Source organism: Pristis pectinata, chromosome 1 (genome assembly GCF_009764475.1).
Source record: "Pristis pectinata isolate sPriPec2 chromosome 1, sPriPec2.1.pri, whole genome shotgun sequence".
NCBI classification, from domain to species: domain Eukaryota; kingdom Metazoa; phylum Chordata; class Chondrichthyes; order Rhinopristiformes; family Pristidae; genus Pristis; species Pristis pectinata.
The window spans coordinates 33536799-33561296 of NC_067405.1; the positions used below are offsets into that span (position 1 = coordinate 33536799).

The 24498-nt window shown below is 37.8% G+C and overlaps 1 protein-coding gene across 7 annotated transcripts in view; it reads left to right on the plus strand.

The window, feature by feature from the left end:
• slc12a8 (solute carrier family 12 member 8) overlaps positions 1 to 24498 on the plus strand; it is a 104014-nt gene that overhangs the window by 66289 nt on the left and 13227 nt on the right. For all 7 annotated transcript variants that reach the window (XM_052019216.1, XM_052019252.1, XM_052019232.1 and 4 more), the window contains 6 exons: positions 841 to 954; positions 4087 to 4174; positions 7369 to 7456; positions 9767 to 9913; positions 17964 to 18660; positions 21547 to 21644. In XM_052019216.1, coding sequence (XP_051875176.1) covers positions 841 to 954; positions 4087 to 4174; positions 7369 to 7456; positions 9767 to 9913; positions 17964 to 18660; positions 21547 to 21644 — 1232 coding nt within the window. The remainder of the gene's footprint in view (positions 1 to 840; positions 955 to 4086; positions 4175 to 7368; positions 7457 to 9766; positions 9914 to 17963; positions 18661 to 21546; positions 21645 to 24498) is intronic.

The window sequence follows — 24498 nt, forward strand, 5'->3', positions numbered from 1 at the left end:
TGAGGACACCAGCAGCGTTCACAAACAGTGCCACAAAGAAAACATGTTAGCAATTAGTGGTACCACACATCAAGGGAAAGATTGCCAACACATCTGTGTGATGCACCTAACTGTCTCTGGCAGGAGGGAATTAAGTTTACTGGTCCACAGAATGTTAGAGATGTGTGCATCCCTGGAATATTAGTTGTGCTGTAAAATATAGATGTTACCAAGCCTAAATTCTTGCTTAAGATTCATAATTACTGAAACTTTTTATGCAATGGTCATTAATCCATTCAAATAAAACTGCAAATTCACATACAGGTTAAGAAATTATGAAAATGTTGATCCATCTGACTGCCCATGATTTATTTATTTATTTCCCCTTCTCTCCTGAGGATACTCATCTTGTTGGAATACTATTCAGGTCGGTGGCCAACATTTAGGGTGATCCTCAACAGTGGCAGCAAACATTGGGAGCTATTCTACTTTGGAGATATCAGTGTAAAGCCCAAATCTTGCTTCACTCAGCAGCCAATTCCAGCAGGGGTTACTAACATGATCAAGAGCAAGAAATCATATTTTTTCTTAGCACCAAATTCATCTTCAGTGCCCTTTGAGATGCAAAAGACTAAGTATTAAATCCAAGGTCTATCCAGCTTGCATGTACAGTATCTGCTGAACTTAGCCAGGTAACATTGAGACGGCCAATAACTTTGTATATGGCAATATGTCTCAATAATCTTCAGAGTTTTTGAACACATTATTTTATCAGTAAAAAATTAAAATTCAATTTTGAAATCAATTTCACAGGTTTCAGAAAATATAAAATAAGAATGTATTTCTCTCTTTATTCCCTAGATTTTGGATTTGTGGGATACACTGAAGAAGTACTTGCGAATAATACATTCCCAAACTACAGCCCGGAGGAGAGTTTTTTTACAGTTTTTGGTGTATTCTTTCCTACTGCTACTGGTAAGAGAATATCATTGCTTATTCATATCTGAATACTATTTGTTTTAATATGTGTCACCCCAGGACTAAAAATATCAAAGCAATTCATTCTAAGCATGAAACAATTAGGACATGCTGAGGAACTCCCTCATTTAACTCATTGAGTCATTGGAGTATTTGTTTCTGTTTCCCCATTTCTCCCAACATGCTAGGTCCTGTAAAGGGGAGTCTAGTATAATAACATGCTCGTGTGGAGATCCACTAACCATTCTAAGAAAGAAATTAATAACCGGGCTACAACTGATAGATTGTTATCATATGCCTATGCAAAGCATTCAATCATATGTTATCTACATAGGAACCCTATAAAAGGTTGTCATCTAGATGTGAGGTCAGTATTATTTAACTATGTTGGACAGGCCATTTGTTCACATACTTGACACAAAACTCATTAAAAACAAACAGAGTCTGAGGTCTGCCATGGGAAGAAATACCTGGTGGACTGAGAAAAAGATTCAAGTATGTGCACCAAGCCTTCTTAAAGAAATGCAACTTCCCCACTGACTTTTGGGAATCTTGAGTTCATGACCACTTAAGGTGAAGATGAAGCATTTGGGAACCCGTAAGTCACATGTCAGGGATTTTCAGAGGCTCTGTGAAAGCAGCAGAAGGAGGGGCCTACCTTCCAAACAATCCATGCCTCTGCCTCATTAGCAATCACCTGCCTTATCTGTGAAGGAGTCTGCTGTTCACACATTGTCATTAGCTACTTTGGAGCTCACAAAACTGGAGTGAGAGTAAGTTACCCTTGAACCTGAGGGACTGCCAAAGATGAGGAAGAGGATGGTGAGGAAGATGAAGATTTGTCCTCTGAGTTGGAGTCCAATAATTCGCAATCCTCATGTAAAAATGTAGATTAATTTGACTCTTATCACTGATTTCAGCAGAGTTAATATTGGCTGCTGAATTGAATCTTAAACATTGTTTTATGTTCTATGTTACAATAGGAAATAGATTTTATCCAATTTTGAATACATAGCTCTTAATATGAAGGAAAAAGAGAAACTGCTGGAAATATTTAGTTGTACAGGAAGCATTGACACCTGAAATGTTAACTCAGTTTGTTTCTCCACAGATGCTCCCTGACTTGCTGAATATTCCCAGTATTTTGTATTTAATTGGCATCTCCCGTTTTTTGCTTTCAATTACCATTTTACTGTACCGATTTTGGTGCCACTGGCAAACATCAATTTCACCTCTTGTGTATCTACATTAGTTTGCAATGGATGCTACTTAGGTACAAAATAGATTAGGCAAAAGGAAATTCTTGCAGAAATTGAGATTTACTTCCGACCGTTAGAGTAATAATTGTCTTGTATAGTTGGGTTACATTTTCATGAGTGAATATGTTGAGTTGTTAGAAATTTTATGGCTGAAGATTTGCTGCTCTGATGACAATGAAAGAGTAAGTAGCTTCTGGCATTTGCTGTAAACTTTACAGCAATTTCTTACATCTGCATGTGCAGGGTCAAAAGTGGAAATCCAGAAAATATTTTCAGTGGTTTTCTGTTCCTTCGTGGGATACCTTTACAATTTTCTCAAATGCAATGAATTCAGAATCAGTAATTTGATTTGAATTTCAGCTTTCTATGTATGATTCTCTCTAAATCTAATGAAAAAAATTAAGCCTTGCTTTAAGATTTCTAATTGAAATTTAAATTTAAATGGCATTCAAATCCACAGTTACTACTGAAGAACCTCTCGAGTCTGAAAAAGTAATTTTATAGCAATGGATTGTCTCCTGGGACAAACTTCAAAAATCATCAATTTTTAAATGTTGTATCTTAGCTTCAACTCTTTCTACCCATTTATATATATGTGAATCTCTGTTATACTTTATGTAAAAAGCACAAAAAGTAAAATAAAATTAAAACCTTTTTATTTTCTGGTTTTCTTGCTGGAAGAATTCTTCAGTTTGATTGGCTGCTCAGTGTGCCCTGACACCATTGTTGTAGGCCATTGTAGACCTTCGATGGTCAGTATTGGATTCCAAACTGCATCAGATAAAGTGAAAGTCATGCCATGGAACCTGGTTAATCCTTCAAGATCAGCTGCAAGTGCTGACATTTTGCCATTGACATCAAAATTGATATTATAGTGGAAGAGTCAACAGAGAATGCCTGCAGATTGTTTTACTTAAAACCAGTGGAAACTCCTAGAAATCTATCATGATGCCCCCAATCTGGTTAAAAACCAAAGAATAAAATAATTTTTATTGTCCAAAAAATGCAAAGGTGTTTTTTTAAATTATTTTTAAATAGTACAGATGGAACAATTTTCCCTGGGTTGTCTGGTTATGAAAACAATATATCTTACCTTCTCAAAGCAGATCATTTTCAAGGATGTTGTCTGCATACGACAAGACCATTTCAAGAGGATATTGTTTATTTTCATTTCAGAGATATTTCTCTCATTTAATCCTCTCTCCAATGTTTCTTAAGTTTATTTATACTGCATTTGTTGAAGAATTTACTTAAACATTCATGTGGTATTCAGAGAGGGCCATGCAAACTGTCAACTACTGTAGATCTGTGTGAGCATGTTTATAGATATGGTTGTAGGTAAAAGTGTGTGGGTACATGATGATGTGTGTTAGTTTACAAGTATGCCAGTTTATGGGAATGTATGTGTCTGTACCTCCATTTAGGGACAGGTTCCAGGATGCTCTTGCTGAGAACATCTTATAGTATATTTATACTTCAGCCACTTAAAAGAGAGCCCTTTAGTATTGATTGAGGCACACACTGGTAGGTTGAGTGACATGGATTCTATAGTGGCTATATTAGCAGCTGTACCTATTATTAGAGTCATAGAGCTGGTATACAACATGGATACAGGTCCTTTGGCCCAACTGGTCCATGCTGCCCAAGAAATCCCATTCAAGCTAAACCCATTTGCCAGTGTTTGCTTTCCAATCCATTAAAAGTTATTATTGTACCTTCCTCAACCACTTCCTCTGTGACTGAAGATGACTGTTGAATTTGCCTGCATAAAAAGAATGATTGCAATCCACGTAAGTGATTGTGTGAATCATTCAAGTCTATACAGTAGTTATTTTGTGATTTTATTAACTTTTATTTCTGTAATATTCAGGTGTTATGGCAGGATTCAATATGAGTGGAGATCTTCAGAGACCTGCATCCAACATCCCTGTTGGGTCACTAGCAGCTGTGGGCATCTCGTAAGTTCTGCTTACAGTACTTTCTAAAAAATAAGATAGCATGCTGTGAGCTTGAGCTATGTTTTTTAATGTGATCAATCCATTTAAAACAATAATCAACATTTTGGGACTGTTATTTGGTGCAAAATATTGCAGATGATGGAAATCCAAAACTCAAACTGAAAATGCCAGAATCATTCAGCTAGTCAGGTAGCATCTGTGGAGAGAGAAACAGAGCAAAGGCTTCAGGTCTAATTGTTAGTTTCTCATGTAATCAAAACTGAAGGAAGCAGCCATCAGAGTAGGCTGTATTTATGTGGATAAATAGTAATATTCTGCACCATTTTTATGAGGACATTTATCTAATTACTTCCTAAAAAGAGTCCAGAACAGTATATTAATCAAAGCTTTGAGCTCTCAGAGGAAGTCAGTCAACCTACTGTCTGCTTGGCTTGAGATGAATTGTGGTTAGTTTGATTCTCTGCCATTATCCATTGTGAACTTGACTAAATGTTTCCAAGCTTACTTCAGATAAGTGAAGGATTCTTTCCCTGAAATATCAACTATGTTTCTTTCTGCACTGATGCAGCTTGAGCTGCTGAGTGCTTTTCATTGACCAGCATTTTTTGAGTTCCAGCCTAGGATGTTGAGTTATGGCCTAGGATGCACATCTTTTATCCTTTGGTTTGGGCCACATGTGATATGACCCTGGTCTGGCCTCTATGCCAGCTGGGAAATTTAAGTAATGAGAGTTCAGAAAAATTGACCTTTATTTTGACACCAGTTTTACAAGTCAGATGGAAAAAGATGGAATATTGCAGCAATTTGTAGATTCCAGAAGAAACGTAGGCTGCTATGCACAGAGCAATCAAAATTAATGGACTTTCTTAGAAAGGCTGACTCATTCAATATAAAAACAAAGGGTCATGATTGGAGTATCATTAAAGGGCTCCTCATATTTGCCAATCTTTATTTTTGGGATTCAAGAGCTTTTATACCTACTGTTCAAACTCTGGATCCAAAAATATATCAGCAACAAAGTAAAACCTTTGATGATGTATCCCTGTTGAGATTATTTTCTATATATGTAAACTTGCTGAAATATTGCTACCTGGTTTTTTTTGAGTCACAATTGGTGGAGCAAGCAACTAGATATGTATTGGCAATCCCAATATGACTTTTCAAAGACATTTTTATACTTAGCCACTATGAGGATCAGAAATTCTGTTATCATCTCTCTAGGTTATGATCTAATGTCCAAAATAAACAACAAATGCCCTGAAGTCCAATTCCTTTCAAAATTGGAACTTGTGGATTAGTTGCAGTGGACATTTTAGGAGGTTAAGGATAAAACCTGCTGTCCAAAACACAAGAATGTTTTTGAATCTGAAGTGGGTATTAACCATGCTTGTAAACAAAATTAATTTTGACTTGAATGAGCATTGATATTATACAGACCCCAAATTTCTACTGGCATTTACTCTGGATCCTATATTTTATCCTATGCTGTAAGATAGGTGATGATGCTCAATAAGCTGCAGAAAGCAATGGCCTCAGGTTTCACAGTGGTGGATATGTGCAGTAGGATCAGGATATTAAGGCCAATCTGTGTTCTGTCAGAGATAAGTGCTCTGTACAATTGCAATTATTGCTGAAGACAGTAATGTTTGTCCTTACACACTGCAACTCCATACAGGTGTTTGCTACTTTTTCTACTTCATCAACTAGAGTCCATACATCTTGGTTTCATATTGCATGTATGCTAAAAATAGCATATTGGACTGCATTGGCAATGTTGTAATCCTCTCATGTAACTGTGGATAACACCAAGGTAGCTGAAATAACTGGTAACCGGACATTTGACTCTATATTGTTAGGTGGCTTTACCTGTAATTTTAGCAAATTACATGCGAGAAAGTGGTACCGCCACGGAAAGTTGCAAGGTGATGAATTTTTGTGACACGTCCTAACATCTAGCTGTGTCAGTGTCAACCATTCAGTCTTAGTGGAGAGTACCGACAACATATCTATAAGTCATCAGTTCAAGTGTATGCCACTGATAACAGAGGAAATTACTTGTAAATAGAATTTAAAGGGATGACATCACTTAAAAAGGAGCTGTCAAAATTGGGTGACAAAATTTCTGATAACAACTGGAAGCTTCAAAATCTAACACACAAATAAGCATCCTTTATGCAAGCAATTATTGAAAATGACACACACCTTCCATTAAGATTGGGAAATGATGTGGGAAATAAATTCTTGAATCATTGTATTTGTAAGCTCTTGTTCAAAGCAGAAGGGCACTCCCTAAATCAGTCCATTTATCTAGCAGAAACTTGTGTTGTGGTGGATTACAAACATTTTACTCAACACCACACCTCTTGTACAAGTACATAGTGACAATGCTAGGAAATTACACTAAACTCAATACTAAGAAGTAGCCTTAATGTAACTGAGTAGCGTTTGTTTTAATAAAACTATTCACGGCTTTATTTTTTTTAGTAAGTAAATAACAATGATCTTTCCAACTTCTAGACAACTTGATCTTTTCAATAAGCATTCTTTCAATTTAATTTTCTACAAACCTTCAAAGGTAAATATTATACAATGAAAATAAAGTTTTACTTAAGTGATAAAAAAATACATTGCAGTGAAATTCTAGCATGCTCAGGACCTTGCTGCTGCTGGACAGGCAGATTTTCTGGACTGGAAAATCAAAAAAACTGCAGATACTGAGAATCTGAAATAAAACAGCAAATACTGGAAACACTCAAAAGGGCAGGCAGCATCAGTGGAAAGACAAACAATTTAATCCAATCCAAACATCCAACAATCCAAACATTTAATTCCGGGACCCTTCATCAAAATGGTTGGAGAGTGTGAGAACCTGGGCCCCGGCGTGTTAATAGGAGCATAGGAATCAGTACCGGGTAAGTGGGTGCAGAAAATTGGGATTTCTGAACAATTGGATAGCAGATTATCAGAATTTTACTGCACAGTGTGATGCAGAAATGGAGTTGTAGTTTTTAGCAGTAGCAGCATTGAAAATGAAAGTCAGGATCTGGAGTGATAAATTAATAAACAATGTTTAATTTAATATTGATGTTTATCATAAAATGAATATTACATTTAATTATAATGGCTGTTTTTGATAAATCCTGGTGATATGGTTGAAAAGATTAATGACATATGCTGAATTTTCTTCATTGCAGATGGTTCCTGTATTTAGTATTTGTTTTTCTGCTGGGAGCTGTTTGTACAAGGGAGGCTCTCAGATATGATTTCATGATAGCTGAAAAGGTAAGTGTATATATTGTTTCATTTAGTCCAAGCTTCCTGATTTGAAAATTGCCATTTGTGGTCTGATAAATGAATAACGCATTCATTTGGATTGCCACTGTGGTAATGCTTGGATTAGAATGCATTCTTAATGCAATGTAAGATTCAGTAAAGAAACATCTTGCTAGATATTCCTGACTGTTTTCTTCATTTTGTAAGTGCAAGTAAAGGATTATGTGGCAGTCCAGCATTTTGTCAAGTGTAGACACAAGGGATTGCAGGTGCTGCAATAAAACAAACTGCTGCAGGAACTCAGTGGGTCAGGCAGCATCTGTGGAGGAAAAGGAATGGTTGACATTTCAGATCGAGACCCTGCACCAGTCTCTCCAGCAGTTTGTTTTTTTGCATTCTATTAAGTATTGCTGTTTCTTTAGTGTGCCAGATGAAAACTTAAAGAATTTAATATATAACTAGATGAGCAAGACGGCACTGTTTCCTGCAGTTATTTGACAATGGAATCTATCAAACTTTAGCATGGCAGCATGATTTTCTAAGCAGCAACATTACGGTTGCATACTTTTCCATTGGTTTTAAGCACAAGAAGACCATGGACTGGAGTGTCAACAGTGAGCCACTTGTGCTCAGCTGGTGTAGTACTCCCACTGAAATCTTGCATTCAGAAATTGGCTCAAGTTCTTGTAGCAAAGCCCTGTGCTTTCAGAACAAAACCTGCCCACAAAAAAAACGAAAAAACATTGACAGTGGATAATCCATGCATGGATGGACTGGCTGTCAAATACAGTGACATTCTGAAACATTCAATAACTATTAGAGGCTTAACTTAAAAAAAATGTTTAGGATTATAAAAATATATAAAAATTATAAACGTGTACGAAACTAAAAGCAGTCACGTAATTTTAAAATATCTAAATTTACTAATATTTGCCTCATTCCCCTCCATTAAATTCAATGGGGAAGCACTCTGAGTGCCAGGTCCAAACTGGAACACTGGGTTCATGCAGACTCCCCTTTGTAAGTGATGGGGAATATCTGCAACATTGTTCTCCAATGAGAGATCCAGCATTGAAGCACATTGGGATAAGTAACAACATGCAGCTGACCACAATTTTGGATCTTCCTGAAGTAATTGACATTGTATGGGGAAATAAATGCTTATAGTATCCTGCAAAATCCAGGCTCTGGTTGCTATGTCAGTATTGGGACCTAAAAGAACTTCTGAATCTCTCTGCTTAGTGTTTGTTTGTTCATTTCAATAAACCACTATTTCCATTATGTATCCAGTGCCCCATCACTTACAATTATGCCAAATCCAATCATTACCCCATTGCAGCTAAGTCACAAGGCCAGCCCCCAATGTTCTCCCTCACTGTTACCCCACCGTCCCCCCCAGGCTCCCTTATTCTGTTGAACTGCAATCCCAGTTCATGTACACCATGTGACCTATTGTTCCATTTCCAGACCTCATCTCCATCTGAACATGACATTCCTAGGGAACCAATTTTCCCACTGTTTTTGTTGCCAACACCAAGCTCTTTTGTCAGCCTTGGCTCAGTATTAGTTTCACCTCTTGAGTCAGAAGATCATGGATTTGAACCACTGATAATCTACACTTAAGTGTAATGTAATATGGAACAAGTCCTGTCCTTCTTTCATATGTGATATATAATTGAGGCCTCCTCTGTTCATTCACTGGACGTAAAACCTCTGTTGGTCCTTTGAAAAGAATATGAGTGTTCTTATGGTGTCTTGGTCAATATTTGTCTGTCACCCAGCATCCCTGATAATAATGTACATTCAGAAAAATGTTTTGGTAATAGATTTTTCAGTTTTTCTAGCCAGTTAGGTAGACAAAATATGAATTATTCCACCTGATATGGAGAATGTTTACATGGATCAGGTCATTTCCAAAATTTCACTGTCAAAGAGTATGGATTAGACACCAATCATATGACTGGGTTTCATATAGATAAGTTTTTTTCCCTCATTCTGTGCATTTGAAATAATTGATTACTCGAAGTACCATTCTGGTAATAAAGGAATAAACATTAAAAATGAAAAAGAGTAAATAACATCTGAAAGGATTCTAAATGCAAATAAATTTACACACAAAAGGCTTGAAAACCTCTATTGCAGTAAATTTTGAAATACACTTGTGAAACAAAGTGGTATAAGTGTTTGCAGCATGTACAAATTTATTTGTGTGCCATAGCATAGAAACACTGTAGCTGTTCATAAATTTAAATCAAAAACAGAAAATATTTTGAATAATCATATTGCTAACAGACTGTGTGGATTTTTTGTGTGTTATAGGTTGCCTTGGTGGGGTTCCTCTGGTTATTAGGGCTGTACATTTCCTCTTTAGCTTCCTGCATGGGAGGCCTTTATGGTGCACCCAGAGTTCTTCAGTGCATTGCACAAGAAAGAGTGATACCTGCCCTTGGGTTTATGGGAAAGGTGGTGAGTATTATTCATCATTATGGCAACAAATATTATGGAAACTCAAGATTCACCATACCATAAAGGCAATTACATTGCAGGGGTTAATTTAAAATGATAGAATCTTTATAGCCAAGAGGATACCATTCAGCTCATTGAGACTAAAGCAGCCTTTTTTGAAGTAAAATCCCATTCCTTCACACTTTCCCTGCATCCCTGCAAATTATTTATCTGCAAATATTTATCCAATTTTCTGTTGAAAGCCACAGCTGTCTGTATTTATGGACTTTCACGCAGTACAATCCAGATCATAACTAATCATCATAACTCTGCTTCTTCCATCACACACTTTAAATCTTTATCCTCTGGTCCTTGATCCCTCTGCTAATGGGAACAGTTTCTCTCAATTTACTCTGTCAGAAACCTTCAAGAACTAGTGCGAGTCTGTGAAATCTCCTATCAAGCTTTTCTATACTAATGAAATCTCTCACCTCCAGCACTATTCAAGCAGCCCAAGACATTCACTTTCTTCCTAAAATGAGGTAAACAGAATTGGCTGCAATTCTCAGGTATATTTGGTGTTTTATAAATCATGACGTGGAGATTACTAAATTGCTATTAATGAAGTATACAGGGTAATATGTGGCCAAAACTCCAATACACCAATATTGTTGATCTTTAGGTAATGCAGCTTTTTCAAGCACAAAAGTCGACTCATTTCAGCATTCCTGGTGCATTATTGCTGAAAGTGTCAACAATGAAGGCTTAGTTATTCATTTGTGGGAAGTCTTGCATGTCTGCAGGTAGACTGCTCCATTTAGCAAAGCAGCTTTGGAGATTTTGTTTTCCTTGAGCTCTTACATAGGCAATGTGTTTTTGGAGGTAATCCAGTGAAAACTGGTACAAAATTAGCCTGGATGACAGAAAATGCAAATGATTTTTCAAATGCCATGAATTTATCATGGAGATAATCTCAGTGGTTTATCAGAGAACGGTGTAAACTTGCTTATAAATGGGTAGCCTGTGTAGCTTCCTAGCACCTTGCCAGGCACAATTGCTGAGGCTTTTAAGTGTGAGGTACAATGTACTAACATAACATTGATTTTCTTACAGCATTGCAAGCCCTTCATGATCTAAGAAAAAAACCGATTCATGAGTTTGTCATTTACTGGCAGGTGCAAAATAAAATTTGATTTTAAAACATAGTCTGATGCATTCCAGGTATCAAAGATACCTTAATACATCCCATACCCTTCCATGATAGATTTCACCTGCCAAATCTCATTAATGCAAAGTTTATAAGGAAATATACAGATGCAGCCATACATCCACACAATAAGGTTTTGCCATATAGCAAGCTTAAATCTCTAGCTTTATGTCTCATTGATATTGTAAACATTCCAAGAAAATAAATAATTCAGTATTACACATTTACCACTTGAGTTCTAGAATCAAGAGGAAACTCTGTGCTTCTGCTCCTACCTGACACTTGTATCATACTTATTCAATTAGTTATCTCTAGTGCTATTGTTTATTTATAAATTGGTTGTTTTTGAATACCTTAGCATACTTACCTTCAGTTTTACACAGGAAACATAAGCTTTGATACAGTGGGTAACATTGCTATTCTGTGGTTTCTGGTGAATTTAAGCTTATTCTTTTAGCATTCTAACTCCCCTCATTAGCGAACATAATTTAAAAAATAGGCTAAATATGTCTCTTGCAGCTACTTGGTAGTTAATCTCAACTATTCATAATGTTAACTATCTTACGTGCCTTAGTACTTGCCTCAAATGACTTCATAATGAAACTTAGCAGACTTGGGAAGGCTGGAAGGAACATCACAAAAGAAAATTACTTTGTGTCTATTTCAAAATATCATCTGCAGTAATATTGTTATTTCTCCCAAATTGTTGGCTTTGAATATGGCCAGTAGGTTTACTGGAAAATGGCACAACCAATCCACATTTCTCAAAAGTGACACAGAATTTTTTTAATTGAATGAAATGTCTGAATAGAATATTTTTATTTGTTATTTTTCCCAGTTACCAAAGCAAGCTTTCATGTTATCAGCTTATAGTGTAGGATTTGTAACAATTTAATGACTCTGTACAATATAAAATAAGGAATTCTTTCTTTCAAGATAATAAAAACCCAGTTATCACCATTAGTTATTATATAATGTTCATGCAAGTGTTTTTTTTTGCTTCTGTTGTCTGTATCTTGGTAAAGCACTTTCAGCCCAGGCACTGACTACTAGTACATCAAAGTTTTAGTTATATCATAATAGCTAAAAACTATTATGGTACATAGTAAAGTATTGGTATTGGTTTATTATGGTCACTTGTACCAAGGTACAGTGAAAAACTTGTCTTGCATACCGTTCGTACAGATCAATTTATTACACAGTGCATTGAGGTAGTACAGGGTAAAAACATAACAGTACAGAGTAAAATGTCACAGCTACAGGGAAGTGCATTGCAGGTAGACAATAAGGAGCAAGGTCAAACAAGGTAGATTGTGAGGTCAAGAGTCCATCTCATTGTATAAGGGAACCGTTCAACAGTCTTATATATTGCAAAATCATCTCTTTAATAAGTTGAAGACAGTTTTACATTATTAAAGAACAATTGCAAAAAAATTCTACGCACAAGTTGCATGCAGGTATTGTGGAGTGCACATTCTATATTGTTAAGGACAAACTCTATTTAATAGCGAGCTTAGGCAAGAGTCAAGCTACTAAATTGTGTCCCTAAGCATAACCAACTACATGTGCACAATAACAGAGTGCAGTGGTAAGCCTTCTGCCATTTATCAATCTGGACAATCTTATCTCAAAAATCATTGTCCAGCATGACTACCTGGAGTCAAGCAAAAATAGACCCTTGTTTTCTGGGACCTTGGCAAAAGTGCTTTGCAGCCAATGAAGAGTTTATGATATCCAAACATCCAATGAAATATTGCAGCCAATTTGTGCATGGCACATTCCCACAACAGGAGTGTGACAATGATCAGATAAATTGCTTTTGTGATATTGATTGGATAAATATTTTCCAGGAAACAGGGGGTAACTTCTGTCCGTCTGAGAGGGTTAATTGATTCTTGCTTTAATGTCCAAAACGCAGCACCTCTAATTTTCTTTACTCAAGTCTGTAAATCAGTAGGAAAAATCTTAGTTCCTACCATATAGTCTGTCTTTCTGTTAAATAGTCAGGTTAGCTGTCCAATAGTTCCTAAAAGTGCTAGAAACTGTCTGGTATGGGTATTTTGACTACTAATTCTGTCAAAGATTTGATTCCAGAAAAGTCAGTGTTTCTGGCGTGTAATCCATTTGCAATGGAACAGAACAAGGGGAAAGAATGATAAAAGAGAAGGGAAAAGGAAACACTATGTCCATCAACATTTCTGTTTTCATAGCTGATCCAATTATCCCTTGCCTTAACATCTGATAGGATTATATGTAATTATGATTCTTTGATGGAACAGCATAATAATCAACTAATTCAATAAAAATTTACTCTTATAGTACTAAACCTTCATTTCTGATCTTTTTAGCTGGAGGTAACTTGAGATAATAGATTGGATTTCTTTATAATAAAATTAACAAAGGTCAGATTGTAATGACAAATCATGTTCTAAAATGAATATCAGATACAGAATAACAGCAACTTTCATTCACGTAGCACCTTTCACATAGTAAAACATCAGAAGGTGCTTCACAGAAGAGATATCCAACCAAATTTGACACCAAGCCTCATTAGATTTCAGAACAGATGGCTAGAATCTTGACTATAGAAGTAGATTTTAAGAAGTGTTTGAAAAAAATGTTTAGAGAAGAAATTCCAGGCCTTAGCATCTCGGCAACTGAAGATAGGCCTCCAGCTGTGAAGCAACTAAAATCTGGATACTTAAAAAGGCTGAATTGGAGGAATGCAGATGCCATGGAGAGTTGGAGAGTTTGAGGAGATCATGGAGAGAGGAAAGTTTGCAGCTATGGAGAGATTGGAAGCAAGGATGGAATCTTAAAACAAAGGCTATGGTTAAGTGGGAGCTAGTTTATGTCATGGCTATTATGAATTGGGATAGTCAAGTGTTCACAAAGGCGTGGGTGAAGATTTCAGCATTGGATGAAATGAGTCAGAAGCGGAGGAAGGCACTGTTACTGAGATAGTAAAGGTTTCTTTGATCATGGCCTGATTATATGGTCTGAGGCTCATCTTGAGGTCAAATGCAGCAACCGTATTGTGAACAGACTGATTTATTTGCAAACAGTTGTCAGAGAGAGGGATGGATTGGATGTCTAGAGGAGGAATTGCTGGCAATCAGACACAATAGCTCAGATCTTCCCAATGTTTAACTGGACAAGAGTTCCTCTCATCCAGTGTTGGATATTGGACAAGTTGTCTGACAATTAAGAGTCACAGAAGGGAGTTGGTTGTGTGGAAATGTTGTTCAAAGACAGAGAGGTTATAGAATGTCTCTGGGAGACATACAGGTTTTAGGGAGGGAGGGAATATAAAATTAATTCTTTCTATTAACAGGATGATATGTTTATACATATATATCAGGCTGCTTATCAACGTAATTCAGCATGCTTCCAACAACCACAAAAGCAATAAAAATAGGATCAGAATCCATATTAAGCCATTACAACGTGGCAATAAAGAAGAGCTATGATCAGAGAAATCAAATCAATGCTCCCTTTCAAGGCAATACTGATGGACAACATGCTGAGCACATTAACTTATTTTAAACTTCAATTGTTTGTTTTGGATTTTTTAAAAAGTTTTGTTTCATACAGACTGTGAAAGACACTACTCTGACATCTTAATGACCACAAACAGCTTTTAAAAATAAACACCATTTTCCCAAGGTCTGTGAAGCTGTAGCATTAAAAGGCATTAAGTTGTTGCTGGATATTATTTCACAGTGGGTGCCTTAGAAAAATACTTACTGTGGCTGTTATTCATCTGAAAGCCTTGACAGCTAGTCTCAGAAGACTGCTTGATTATATGGAGCTTAATACTCTTGCCAGACATCCATGCACATGGACAATTCCAGCAGGAGTACAGAATAGCAATCAGAGCAGCAATCACAGCAGTTTTTTCCCCATCTCCCATCCTGATAAACTGAGGCTAGTTGCAATGCTCCTACATTGCCCTATCAAATTTGCCCCAAATTTGGTTGAATCTGGGATTTGCTTGGTCACAACATTTTGGCAGTCTACTCTCTGTCAATGGCTGGCCGGAAAAGCCAAGGAAGAGGCCAACAAACCTCCTGGTATGGTGCAACATAAATTGCAGAGAGGTAATGATAATAAGTGTATTTATGCATTTACATATGAACCAGTGACAATCAGATATTTAGAGAGACGACAACTTCAACTTGAAATGAATTATCCATTAAGTGTAATGGATTCAATTTAAATGGAGCAAAGGGAGTGGCATGTGGAATTTAACTCGGACAAGTGCAAATTGATGCATTTTGGGAAGATAAATGAGGGCAGGACATAAACAGTGAAATGACAGGGCTTTGGGGAGTGTTGCTAAACAGAGAAACATTGGCATACAGGTAATAGTCATGGTTAGGCAGGGTGGTGAGGAAGCCATATGGCATGCTTGCCTTCATCAACAGAGGTACTGAGTATGAGTTGGGACAGCATGTTACAGGTGCACTAAATTTTGGTTAGGCTGCACTTGGAGTATTGTGCACAGTTTCAGTCACTGCACTACAGGAATGATGTGATTAAGCTAGAGAGGGTGCAGAAAAGATTCACAAGGATGTTACCTGGATTGGAGGGTTTGAGTTATCAGGAGAGGTTGGATAGGCTGGGTCTATTTTCCCTGGGGTGAAGGAGACTGAGAGGTGACATGATAGAGGTACATAAAATTATGGGAAGCATAGATAGGGTAGATATCCAGTTCTATTTCCCAGGGTAGGAGTGCCTAAAATTAGAGATCATAGGTTTAAGTTGAGAGGGAAGAGATTTAAAGGGGATCTGAGGAGTTAATTTTTCCCACAAAGTAGTTGTTATCTGGCAGAGATAGGAACAGTAACAGCATTTAAAGAGGTATCTGGACAGGTACTTGAATGAACAGGGCATAGAGGAATATTGGACTAATGGGATTCATATAGATAGACATTACGGACCAAAGGGCTGTTTTCACTGCACAATTCTATGATCTCTAATTTAAAACTCTATGGCTCTATAATAAGCTTGATCCAGTGTGGCATGCGCTTTTGAAACTTATGCTGATACTCTTATTATCATTTCAGTTTGCAGATGCTTCCCTGTTACATTTTTGAGAGGGAATTTCACCGATATTAAATTAATTGATTTTAGTTGCTGGACCTGCTTATTTCTCTTAAATATAAAAATCATATTAGTTACTTGCTTGTCCTCTGGCACAATCCCGTTTTTAAATAGCCAATTAGAGCCATGTTATTTCATCTCAAGGACTGTGATTCAAAACTAGTCCAGTCTCATTAATTGAAACCCTAATCACTACAGTTTAGCAACACTGTGATTACTTTGATCACTTTGCACTAAAATGGACTTTGTTCTTTTTGTTCTAATTGTGTTTTTTTTGTAAAAATTGTGGATAATTAATAATTAATTTGTGTTCTACTTGTGAATGTTGGTTATGTGATGCTCTGTGCCTGTGATGCTGCTGCAAGTGAGTTTTTCATTGCACCTGTGCATACATGTACTTGTGCATATGACAATAAACTCAACTTTGAAATTCTCTCCTTTTCGTTGAGTATGTGTCCAGTGCTGTATTCATGCTGTGGGTGAAATGGTTCTGCTTCAGATCAGTCCTGTAGTTAGAGCAGAAATCCAGTCAGGATCAGGAGTTCAGTTTTGAATTGTTAATGGAGCAAAGATATAAGGGAATACACGGAGGAGGTTGTTTTGGAGCCAATTCAATGCTTGTTTGCATTCTGTGTGTAGCATCAGTACACAGCTGAAATTGCTTGGCAGCAACCCAGACTTTATCATGTGAATGAACTGCAAGTGGAATTAGTTTGGACTACTTTAGTTCAGCTTAGGGTGTTCACCAGTCACATTCCACCCCCAAAAAAGTGGCAGTCGTTCAGCACTAATTGTTCTAGTATTTTCAGTCCACGATATGGAAATAATATTCACAGACTGAGAAAAACATATTTAAGTTGGATTGAAGTTATGTTGCTGGGACAATTTGGAGCGAGATTAATTTTGCATATAGAATTTGTTTTTTTAACTATAAATTTTCCAAGATTTCCCTAGGAGAAAAATTATGACAGAAGAGAGTTTATTGCCAAGTCCTGGAACCTTTTGTCTTGTTGAGTTGGTTTAAATTTAATTCCTTTGAGATTTGAAGCTATTAGATAAGACAGACTTCAGGATTGTTTCTCGAATCTGGTGCTCCTGGGAAGTATTCATCAGGAAATGAAGGACTTACTTTTATGTACACTTAAGTGAAATAGTGAAGAACTGAGAGCCATGCACCTCTAATTGCCCAACCATTGTTTGCAGTGAGTATAGGCCCTCAATGGAAGTTCACAATTGGTAAAGGAAGTCCTTTTCTTTCATCTTTCATTGCACAACTCAGGTCTGAATCTAATCAATTTTGGTGCTCTCCACTCCCTCAATCCATTCTAAACTAAATTAACAAATTCAGAGGGTGTGGGTTGATTAAGTCCACATTCCATGTGCATGTTGTCCTAATGTGGAATTTACCATCAATATAAACTTCCATGGGAATGTTCTGGAAGAAGTTCTTCCTAAAACAATGAACTACTGTTCCAGGCAATCAGTCTAATCTTGAGACCTTTATTCAACCCTATCTGACAGATGTCATCACTATGGTTTAAATGGCAACTGAACCATCATTGTGGATGAGTGATTCCCTTTTTCTATTTTTTACGACTTTTGTCACATTTCAACTGGCTCATACCTTTACACATATTCATTATAATGCAATCTTAACTATTTAATAATTGTCTAGGTGCTTAATTGCATAATAAATATAAGAAAATATCTACTTTGTCATGTATAATACTAATTTTTAAAATTTTGTTTCCATTTCAGAAGGGGCCAAACAAAACCCCAGTGGCAGCGATATGTCTTGTAGGACTTGTGACAATGGCATTTATCTTCATTGGACAAGTGAATGTTCTTGCCCCAATAGTCAGCATAAATTTTATGTTGACTTACAGTGTTGTAGATTACTCTTACTTCTCAGTTTGTATGAGCTATGACATTCAGCAGAATGAAAAAAACAAGAATAAAGTGCATGCTAAAACTTATAAATCTTCTCAAACGTTGAATTTGGATGGTCCACTTAAATATGGTACTGATGGCCCAATAAAAGGCAGTACGAATGGCTCCTTGCTTGAGTTCACCAAGGACATGAACCAAATCCTTCAAACAAAGTCTCATGGCAGGGAAGAAGAGATGAGAAAATATAAGGAAAAGGAAAGAAGTTTGAATCAATCGGTCTGGTTGAAAAATGTGAAAAAACCTGCAAAGCAGACACTGCAGGACAGCTTTATGTTGGATTTTGACAATTCATTCGCAACAGTTAAAGAGGACAACAGTCAAATCTCCAGGACTGAGCTCGCAGGTGACCTGTCTGAATTAGATTTAGGAGATCATCAGCATCTTGAAAATCCTACTGTAACTCAAAGTGTGGAAGGCGGTCATCACCTTGACAATACAACATTCGAATCTACAGTGGGACAAAATATTTCTGACACAGACGATTCAATGGCATCTTGCGGATATGGTAATTGCTTTTGGAATAGTTAATTGTGCAGCTTGTCCTGTATTTTTGAGGATGTTGTCAAAATAATATTTACCTTTTCTAGGTTCAGAATCTACCTTCATGCCTGCTCCAATAGATATGATTGATTTTAGTTATTAAGTTTTTCCCAAATTAAGTTATGGACAGAGATTATTGCTCAAATTTCTTATAAATGTCTACTTATATGAGTCAAATATGCAACATGGTGGAAATGAAAAGAAAAACATCCCAGAAAGATTCCACAGTCCAGTGGTGGTGTGAACTGACAGATTCAGTCATCCAGATCTGTCAGTAAGTCACAAACTTCAGTGCTGTTTGGATATTGGATAAGGATAGCATGTGCTGTGTATACACCCCAGGGTTGGATTGCTTACTCATTCTAATCTATATTTACAAAAAACGGAATGAACAATTGAGTGAGTGCAAGATCAGCTTGCAAAAGCAATGAGCAATGGCATTTTCAATGCAGTCATCTTCTTTAGGCAAATGTGGCAAGTGCCTCGCTGGGATACAGCGAGGTCCCAGCAGTAAAAGCTAACTGATTAGCTAATTCATTTTGACTATTGGTTTGAGGAGGTATGTTAGGACGTCAGGAAAGCTCCATATTTTACTTGAAAATTGTCATGGGTTGATTAACTTCCACCTTTAACAGGCCTCAGTTATTTAGTGTGTCACACTGAGCCACATGGTCCATGTAATCTTCCAGTCTATGGAAAGTATTGTTTTAGCTCTGTAACCTGAGATAACCAATATGCGGTGCGGGTGTTACAATTGCCTACTTTACCCCATGGGTAGGTACAGAGGTAATGGGCCAAAATTTCTACTTAGGATTATTACATAGTGATTCCAGTGTTGTTTCGATATTAGATAAGGATAACATGTGTTGTTTGTTCACACGAGGGTTGGATTGCTTACACATTCTAATATAGATTTCCAAAAAAAGAATGAACAATTGAGTGAGTGCAACATCGGATTGCAAAAACCATGGGTCACATTGTATTGGCCCAAAGAAACAGAGGACTGCAGATGCTGGAATCTAGATGAAAAGCGCTATGATGCTGGAGGATCTCAGCAGGCCAGACAGCATCTGGGTCGTTGATTACCTGCTTTTCTCCACGGATGCTGCCTGGCTTGTTGTATCGACCTAATTCTTCCTTCTCACCCCTCACCAGAACTTATACCCATGGCCCATGCACACTCATGTTTACCTGTTCTAGAAACAGAGGCCCCCCACCACCCCTACACTCCAGAGCCCAGCACTGTGGTCTCAGCAGCGATGGAGCCTTGGACAGTGCAATGGGGATGTCCCACTCCCAGATGACCCCTTACATCTTCTAGTAGCTGGTAAGGCGGGGTTCGTGGCTTCATTGGCGATATCACCTGTCATTTATTTTAATAGATGTTAAATGTCTCTTGAGGCATTTAAAAACAATTCGGTCAGTTAAAAACTGTTAAACATGAAGTAAATAATGAAAACAATTAAATTATTCAAGAAAAATTAAAACATGAATAATTAAAAGTATTTAAGGATATTAAAGTAATTTATTGAAAAGTAACACCTTCCTCCTTGCTTCCTAAATCTTTGTACTAAAATGCCCATAAAAAATAATGGGGCCCCAGATCCTGCGTAATGCTGGGGAATCCCAGAAAAATTTCACGTGGAGTCCAATTGTAGTGTAAACTGACACATTTAGCCTTTCAAATCTGTCAGTATTTCACAAACTTCAACATGCTTGCCTTCATCAGCCGAAGCTTTGGGTATGAAAGTTGGGATGTCATGTTACAGTTCTACAAAACATTGGTTTGGCTGCACTTTGAGTATTGTGTACATTTCTGTTCACCACATAATAGGAAGGACATGATTAAACTAGAGAGGGTGCAGTAAAGATTCACAAGGATGTTATCTGGATTGGAGGGCTTGAGTTATCAGGAGAGATTAGATAGGCTAGGTCTGTTTTCCCTGGAGCGAAAGAGGCTGAGAGGTGACAGGATAGAGGTATATAAAATTATGAGAGCTGTAGATCGGATAGGTGGCCAGTGTCTCTTTCCCATGGTAGGGGAGCATAGGTATAAGGTGAGAGGGGAAGAGGTTTAAAGGGGATCTGAGGGATAAGGTTTTCACATAGAGTAGTTGGTATCTGGAATGAGCTGCTAGAGGACATGGTAGAGGCAGGAACAGTAACAACATTTAAGAGGGATCTGGAAGAACTGCAATGAGCAGAGTAAAGAGGGATATGGAAATAATGCAGACGTGGGATTAGTATAGATAGGCATGATGATTGGTATAGAAGCAGTGGGCTGAAGGGCCTGTTTCTATGCTGCACAGCTCTATGACTCTAACTCTGTTTCATTGTGTACATAGAGAAGTCCAGGATTTAGTAAAGTTTCAATGTGTGACACCAATAGTTCCAATTTGAAGTGCTGGCAAAAGTTGGCATGATACGATCCTTAATACAACATTTTCACATTTGTTTCTGTTTAGTCTGTCCATGTACAGAGTGTATATTTTGGATAAAGAGATGCAGCATATGGGCCCCAGGGCGAGGTAAACAGTACAAATCTTTTCCACTGATTTGGTGACAGTGGTAGAAAAAGGAGGCACCAATGCAATTATAGTTTGGAAATTATGTTGAAGTGACAGTAAAAATGCTTATTTTTTTTGAACTGTTTAGTTAATTTGAGCACCTGCATTCGATTGAAAATCAAAATTATAGTTTATGACTTTTCTTTTCCTGTGATTAAAGAAATGTTGTCTTTGTTAGTAAAATAAACATTATATTGGCAGTTGAATTGAATTACTAAGGTTAAGTCCTGTTACAAATGAACTTTTTGAAGTATTGTCTTTATGTCATTACTCCCCATCTGCAGGTTCCATTGAAAGGCAAAAGTCTCAGGAAGCAGAAATTTATACAATGCCAAGGTCATTTTATTCCAGATTCTGCAACTGCTGGGTTTCATTCACTGGTGTAAGTAACAACATTTATTGTACACTTATAATAGTTCATATGAACACTTCACTTTTATAAAAGGCACAATTTCCTGTTTATAGTGGTCTTGATGCAGCAAAGTCTCAAGAGAACATAAGCTCACTTATTGACTGTTGATGTGTATTACAAAGTCAGCAATTTTAGTCCTTGGAAATTGGTAATTTTCATAGCACAAAAGGAGGCCATTTGTCACATCAAGTCTGTGTTGGCTCCCAGTGGAGCAATCCTGTCAGTCCTATTCGCTTGCTCTTTCGCTTTCAAAAAAGTTGATACCAAACAATTAACATGTGTTAGATAGATTAATAGTTAGCTTGACCTTTTACTTTACATTTATGAAACAAAGATAAATTACCCTTGGATATCTCAGTTTGAATCCAGCCCTGATTAGGATGATAGTTTTGTGTTTTACTATCTCCAAAGATACAATTAAAAATATATTTGTTGGCCTTGCCTTGGCTATGAGCCATGATATAAATTTACAAATAATGGCACCAGTTTGAATTCACAGTATGGTTTGTGACTTTTAGTCTTATGGCTGCAGTAGAAACTGAGGCACTGTCCATTGTAATGTGTCTGATGTGTGAGAAGGAGTTGGCCACCACTCCCATGTGGGAAAGGCTGGCCATTGCGTTCTACACAAAACTGTGTGCGTGGTAGGAGCTGGACTTCTCCATACTCAATGACATTGAACAGTTCACAGAATCATCTGCTGATGCCCCAAATACCTTGATATACATTCAGAGAGCATTTGTCTGTAGGCTGCTGCACTGCAGTCTTCATCCAAGTCCTCGAGTAAAGCACAGGTGCAACCTGACCCACTGGTGTGTTGGTACATGGCCTGCTCTGGCTACACACTGTTCATGCCTGGTGACTCAGCACATGTACATAATGCCCAAACTGCCAGTATCTCAGTTGGTATCTGTGAATGACTGCGTCCAATTGCTTTTGCTCTCCTGTTTAGCAACTAGGGCCTGGTCAGGTAGAATCATAGAATCATACAGCATTGAAACAGGCCATTAGGCTCAATGTCCACTTCCATATTAACCCCATTGCCTAACGCTTGGTCCATAACCCTCAATGCCTAAGCAATGCAAGTGTTCATCCTGACACATCATAAATGCTGTCAATGATGCAGCTTCAATCAGGCAGTGCAGTCCAACTGCTTACCACTCTCTGAATGAAGAAAGTCCTCCTCATATCCCATCTGAATCTCTCCCCCTTACCCTTAACCTAAGCCCTCTAGTTTTATCCACCTTTGATATGGGGAAAATGTTTCCTGCAGTGGAAGTTCCTGGGTATATTGAAGGAAAAAAAAACAAAGGGGTAAGGTAATGATGAATGGAGGAAAGGAATGAATCAGAGGAGTCAGTAAAATATGAGGGGATAAATTTCATATGAGGGCAGTGTTGTGTTCAATGATGTGCATCATCTCTGGACATCAACTCTTTGACAGCCATTTCTCTCTACCTAGTCAATGAACTGTCGGATATGTGCCTCTCCCTCAGTACTCTGTTTTTGTTCACTCCATTTTAGTCCACGTTCTTGTGCAAAGGGAGAGCCAAGACCATTCTTGAAATGCCTGGGTGCTGTGCATGTTGCAGCTGAATAGGTGGGAGTGTGATCAAGCTGTGAGATGTGAGTCGAGGCTTAGAGTGGTGATATGCACGTGAGGGTGTGGTGGGGCATATTAACATTAGGTAGGAGTCATGATTGAAAGGTAATGTTTCAAGGTGGGTGAAGAGGATGAGTTACATGGAACAAAATGTTGGGCTAGAAAGCTGACCTTGCTTGCCTTGACAACACATGTAGTTGTCAAGAGATGAACATCTTGTGGCCTTCCATTCATCTCTTTGGCACTTGACTTGTGGCATTGAGTTTGAGTGTAATCTCCTCCTACTGTCTCTTCAGTATGGACTGGCACACTCTCCTAGTCCTCTGCCTCCAGGGGACCCTGATCATCCTCCATCTCAATAATTGAGGCATCCTGAATCACTTGTAAAAATTGGGGCCCTTGATTCTTCCATGTTCTGGTGCTCTTCCAGCATATTTCTTGAGCCTTTGCAATGATTTTGAGTAGCAGTTGGATCAATACTATCAACCTAGTGACAGCCACGCACTGTGTGGATACAGGCCAATTGGGGTAAATAGTACATTTGGCCATTTGTATGTTACCATTCCGATAATGAGATTGGAGGGAGGTATAAGTTTTGCATTTCTGCACTGTGTCAAGTGTGCATGAATTCATCCACATTGTGGTTTCAGTGTAGCTTCCTGGTGCCGACCATCTCCCCCCACCATCCACCCAAGTATAGCCTTCTGTAATATGGTGATTAGAACTATTATAACTGGACACAGTTAAAACCACTGTGCATAAACTAATGATGTGTATAAACTTGTATCACATTCTGTGATTTGTGTTTCATTCCATGAAATATGCAACCAAAGACCATTTGACATATTTATTTTGCCTTTTTCCAGACTGACTTCCTAATCAACTTAGATGTCTCCTAGCTCCACTTAAGATAAGATAAGATATCTTTATTAGTCACATGTACATCGAAACACACAGTGAAATGCATCCTTTTTGCGTAGAATGTTCTGGGGGCAGCCCGCAAGTGTTGCCACGCTTCCGGTGCCAACATAGCATGCCCACAACTTCCTAACCCGTACATCTTTGGAATGTGGGAGGAAACCAGAGCACCCAGAGGAAACCCATGCAGACATGGGGAGAACATACCAACTCCTTACAGACAGCAGCGGAATTGAACCTGGATCACTGGTGCTGTAATAGCGTTACGCTAACCGCTATACTACTGTGCCTGCCCAGGGTGGT